The sequence below is a fragment of the Rhagoletis zephyria genome, unplaced genomic scaffold (assembly GCF_001687245.7).
Source record: "Rhagoletis zephyria isolate East Lansing unplaced genomic scaffold, Rhagoletis_zephyria_1.1 Rzeph_scaffold_01802, whole genome shotgun sequence".
Classification (NCBI taxonomy): domain Eukaryota; kingdom Metazoa; phylum Arthropoda; class Insecta; order Diptera; family Tephritidae; genus Rhagoletis; species Rhagoletis zephyria.
In genome coordinates this window covers 70,279-75,855 of record NW_016158886.1, presented here as the reverse complement: position 1 = coordinate 75,855, position 5,577 = coordinate 70,279, and the positions used below count along the sequence as shown (strand labels likewise).

The following is a 5,577-nucleotide window of genomic DNA, read 5'->3' as shown; positions in this document are numbered from 1 at the left end:
CACGCTTCCTAGGGTGGCCGTTAGTGGAACTTGACGACAACGACTGAGATACCAACCGATCTGGGCGGGGTTGTTGTAGCCGCTACAACAACAACAACAACATAAAAATGCATTGGTGAAGTGGCTGCTTTAAGGAAAATAGGAGTGATAAATGTACGCTAATTTCCGAATTTTACAAAAAAGGGCATATTTCAAACCCAATTTGTAAATAAATTAGTGACCAAAAATTACAATAGTGGATGTTAAAATAATGGGTAGACCCTTGGCTACAAGTGTGTGCAATTTTTTTTTTGGATCGGGTCATTCCTTTGGACGCCATACCCCGCAATAGGTGGGCCACTAACTAAACAGTACCCCTAAAAAGTACTGCGTAGTAGGAAAGTATATTGTAAATGAAATTGTATCAAACAAGTACAATTGCACCAAAAATGCCAACACTGTTCTGTATACGTACTTTTTCTTCTTTTCTACTTTTTTACTCTTATTTAATCTTTCAGCTTCGCTAAAAGCACTTCTACCAACGCTTGGCTTACCAAATTTACGCCAATTGATAAAATTTTGCGATTTAAATTCATTTTCAATAATGTAAATAACGATTCGTGTTGAATCGAAAATCGCCTCGTCTGAATAGGGATGGCAACTTTTTCACTTTCAACTTCTCATTCAACTTCGTATTCAACTTTTGTTGCCTGTAAAATCGCCGCGTGCGAATGTATACGTGATCGTGTGTCTGGCCAAAAAGTTTTCCCACCTCTAGTTTTTAATATTCTAATTTTTGTTTTTCAGTTAACACAGCTCTCTAAGTTATTAATTATTGCACTTTATCTAAGGCTTATGCACTAGCTTGAGTTAAAAATGTGACGGCATTTCCATTAAATATACACCTGTTTTTTTTCGATCCACATGCAATTGCGATTACTTGGGCGAAGCGCGCCAAAAATTTATTTTTGCTAACTTATTAATTTATCATCAATTTCTAATATAGAAGGCGGACAGATGAATGCACAAAGCTATTTTCCAAATTATTATGCTGTTGAAGATATCTTTGTAACTCAAGAAAGAGTAGAATGTAAAGTTAACACGAAACTTCTGAAAATGGGTAATAATCACGGTAGCCCATGAACGTAATATAGTGACATTTGACTTTTATTGCACAGGTTTCCTAGATCCGGGTGCTGAGTCGGATGATTTAAATACTGGACGCACAGTGAATTTGCCATTGTGGTACATAAAGGAACTAAAGGTTAGCAATCCATATTTTACAGTAAATGTCCCGGATATCTACAAAAATGTACATAAAGCGATATGTGAAGCAGAAACTACACACATTGAGCTGGGCAGGTTACATCCTTATTTTTATGAGTATGGACGATATTTGACACCTTATGATCGCAATCATATCGTCGGCCGAATTGTGTTTGAAACAATGAGACAACGTGTAAGACATTTGCTCGACATATCAAAGAGTACCTCTGAGGATGGAAAACCAGAGCATCGTTTGGACGACATAGAACAGAAATTATATGAATCTGGTGTGAAAACAAATACACTGGTAGGATTATAAATGAACAACTACAATATGTTCGTAAAAATTATTAACACATATTTTCGTTTAGTTCACAAACTGGTTGCAAATGAAATCTCATAAAATTAGTGTCAGTGAATTGGTGCATGAGCATAGCAAAAAACGTAAGAGAGATCAACTGGATTATGGGGGAGAGAATACCTCACCGGACCAAACGAGAAAACGCCCAACTATGTAATAATGACCATATATAAGTGCTTAAAAAGCTTAATTTATTGCCACATGAAACTAAACCATTTTGTTTTTTTTTTCAGCATAGAAACTAAGAATATTTACTTTATTTTAAGGGTGAATAACATAGCCTCTCAAACAAATCTGCTTGCTATAGCTAGGACTTTCGTATAATCTGCTCCTTTAGCTTGAGTTTTTTCTTTGAGGATAGTGCGTAATATCGTCGGAATAGGAACGTGTATACGAGTTCCAAGCGGGCTGCCGTTGTCATCAATTAGCACTAAATTGTTGCTACCCCCCCCCCCCCCCCCCCCCCCCCCCCCCCCGACCCAAAAACGATGGGCCAATAACTAAACATTTCCCCTTTTTAGTACAATTTTGTAATCAATACTAAAAATATATACCTCTGAAAATTCACAGCAAGAAATTTTTTGTATTTGGCTTGAACGAACCAGTATAATATAGCCTAGGCAATTTTTTAAAGAAACATGCTTTCAACTAAAAGTTGCCTGTAAAAACGCCTCGTGCGAATGCCCTAGTAAGAACAAGAGAGTAAAAAAAGTCGATTTTTTTAGCGGGTTCTACGCCATCTTGTTTCACTGGAAACGAGCGAAAAGTAAACAAAGCAAAGAAAACAACGAAAACCAAAATTAGCCAAAATTATTGTCAGCCACTTTAAACCCACAATTTGGGTAAAATGATACAACAAAATGCTTTAAAATGTGTTGTCATGTTGAATTAACTCTTCTTTACTTGAATAAAAGTGTAAAATAGTGGTGCTTATGATGTAAACAAACGCTCAGCTGACGAACCCGCTTTCGCAAACTTTTTTCTCAAAACCAGTTACAAATACAACGTCGAGCTCTTACGTAATCTTGTATTTTTGGTTCATGGTGACCACGGGCTTGTGAAAAATTGTAGCAGAAAAGAGACTTAAAATAGGTGCGTTCAACAAGTCAAAAATTTGAAATAGTTTTCCAAATTTTTACTGGATGGCGTTCGATAACGACAAAAAATCATGCAACACACAAAAATTGAGAGAGCAAGCGTTCATTTTGTACTGGCAAAATTTTAGTCAGCAAAAATTATCCAACACGAAAACATATGATCACAAAACATATGGTTGCAATTTCTGTAAACAAACAAAATTGCATTTTCCGAGTTTGGGTATTTATATGCTTTTTGGCTGCCTGCTATGTGACTTTATGATAGCGCCAACTAGTTTTTACTTCTAGAAATGTATCATATATGTGTTTTCTTGTTCTGTCAACGTTTTTTCGGCAGCGACTATTACTATTTTATCCCACTATTTACTATTTTATCCCAAAATGTGGACCTGCCGGGTGACAAACGAATTCTTGCATGGCATCTTTACGCATTTTCACCGTGCCAGCTACTCTGACAGTTTTGTTGCACGATGCACTACTTTCTGGCAAGACCCAATCTTCTTTGGCATCCGCCTTTACTTTTAAATTAGAAGTGCAAACTGTCCCCTCAACGTTTTTGTTATTAATTTCTTGAGCTAATTTCTTAATCATTCATTTTTCGTCCTCCCAAGCAAAAATCTTAGAATGACGTACGAAGAAAAGTCGTTAATGATGTCAAACTTCATTTTGCTATACGTGTTATAGAGCTCATTATCGTTCCAAGGATTTCCAGAAATACTCCTGGTCCTTCCTCGGCAATTTCTTCTCTGGCCCATTTTGCCAGTTTCCAACATCGAGCTATTTCTGTCTGAATTTTTCTTTCCAGATTTTTGGCTTTTCCAGCTTCATTAGATTCTGCCATATTTTTTTCTCTTTCGCAAGTCTCGTGCTCCAACGACTAACAAATCGGATATGCCTATACAATTNTAAGGGATTTAATCAATTGTATATTGTTGGAGGTAATAGGTTTGGTCGCCTTGTTGTCCTTGCTGTGTCTCGACTCACAGCCGATGTTTGCTCTTTGGGATTACAATAAATCGATTATGCGCAAGTCTCGTGCTCCAACGACTAACAAATCGGATATGCCTATACAATTGATAGGGCCAGTTTAATTTAATTGTGCCTATACAATTTATAGGGATTGTTTGTTTTGCCTGTACAAATACAGGGCTTTTTTTATTTTACCTATACCATATATAGGGCTTTTTTTTGTTTTGCCGGTGTAATTACTGGGCTTTTTTGTTGTGCTTATAAAAATTCAGGACTTTTGTGTTGTGCCTGTACAGGGGCCTTTTTTGTGCCTATAAAATTTATTGGTCTTTACTTATTTTGCCTAAACAAATACAGGGCTTTTCTTGTTTTGTCTGTACTAATACAGGGCTTTTTCTATTTTGCCTGTACAATCACAGGGCCTTTTTGTTGTTCCTATATAAATAAGCGGCTTCTTTTATTTATTTTTTTTGGAAACTTATTCCCAGTTAATTTTTGAGCTTTTAGTTGCTCTATATACCTTGGTATTCTCTTTTTTTTAATTGCGGAAAATCTGCTCCCGTCTTAGTTTGCCGCTTGAGCTAAATTTTTTAGGTTCTTATGGACCAAATGTTCGGTCCTTTTTATGGTCGATTCGAAGCTTGATTGACCACATGTCTATTACCCAAAATTGAGCTGTAAGTACTCTTATTTTAAAATTCCCTACCCCTTACCACTAAAAACACTAAAAAATATAAAGAAAAATATAAATTATTAAATGCTTTACCCCTTACCTCTGCTGGGGGCAACTAAAGCATAAAAATAAAAATAAAAATAAAAGATAAAATAGAAGCGGAGAAGAAATGGTTAGTTGAGAGTCTTTACGAATCTGATCGGTTTATTAAATATTTTCCTTTTATATACAAATTCTAATTCTATTTTCCTTAACTAATTGTGTATACATGGGTATGTGTGTGTGTGTATGTACATGTTTTTTTGGTATATACTATTTACAAACCAACGCTTTGGTCTTATCATAATTTTAATGCTTGCATTTGCGTCGGCTATATGTATACATGCAAAGAATATCAATGCATTTTCTAATGCGTGTGTGGGTGTATCCATTTGTACGCGCGAACATTTGATTAAAAGAGATCAACGCATTGATATCTTATTTTGGTTGTGTACAAAATATTGAGAGTGAAATGTATTACAATTTATGGGGTTTTGTTAATTTGTCATGTTTATGTATTTTACTTATCTTCTATTCTAAAGTGGACTGTATTTTTTGTGTGTCAATAAGTATTATTGTACGTATTTTTTTATGTTCAGTTTTATTACCCTGGCAGATGTATGTATGTATGCACACATGTTCAAAGATATTTGAACAAGTATCGATACCATTTATCGATTTCAAAGCCGATTTCGTCAGCAAGAAATGAATTTGTCTCTATGTCTCGATGTCTGCATTTGGTATCCCTGCAAAACTAATACCACTGCGTAAAATGACGTTGAGCAATACGACCAGCTCCGTCAGAAATGCGAATAACCCAACGAGGTTACAGACAAGTTAACTCCCTTTTCTGTGTTAGAGAAGATAATAAGCCCCGCAGAACTGAACCGCTCAGGCACTATTCTTTACAAGAGGGTTCAATTGCTGTCGTATGCCAACGACATCGACATCAAAAGTAAAAACAAGAGCTATGTACCTCCGTGCAAAGTGCGTGGGGATGGTGATGAACGAGGACAAAACGAAGAATCTCCTGTCATCAGACAAGCAGTCAGAGCATATGCGTGTCGGAATCCACACTGACAGTTACAAGTTAAAAAAGAAGGTAAGTGCTCCTGGGCAACACTGTAGAAGTGAAACTTCCCTGCAGTGAAAACCCAAACCAGTTAGAAAAAATACTAGTTCATAAACTAGTA

General features: G+C 36.1%; 2 protein-coding genes across 4 annotated transcripts in view; both read left to right on the top strand.

The window, feature by feature from the left end:
- Window positions 1–790, top strand: part of mRpL14 (mitochondrial ribosomal protein L14) — a 1,814-nt gene extending 1,024 nt beyond the window's left edge. Inside the window, exon 2 of the mRNA XM_017619198.1 lies at window positions 787–790. Coding sequence (XP_017474687.1) covers window positions 787–790 — 4 coding nt within the window. The remainder of the gene's footprint in view (window positions 1–786) is intronic.
- Window positions 735–1,818, top strand: Psf3 (DNA replication complex GINS protein Psf3). Of its 3 annotated transcripts, none has more exons than XM_017619192.1 (4): window positions 735–857; window positions 986–1,099; window positions 1,158–1,552; window positions 1,617–1,818. In XM_017619192.1, the coding sequence occupies exons 2-4, from the start codon at window positions 997–999 to the stop codon at window positions 1,761–1,763; spliced, it is 645 nt and encodes a 214-aa protein (XP_017474681.1). In that variant the 5' UTR covers window positions 735–857; window positions 986–996; the 3' UTR covers window positions 1,764–1,818. The 3 variants fall into 3 exon arrangements, with proteins under 3 accessions (XP_017474681.1, XP_017474680.1, XP_017474679.1); XM_017619191.1 differs by having other exon boundaries at window positions 735–921; XM_017619190.1 differs by having other exon boundaries at window positions 735–1,099.
- Window positions 1,819–5,577: the final 3,759 nt, after the last annotated feature.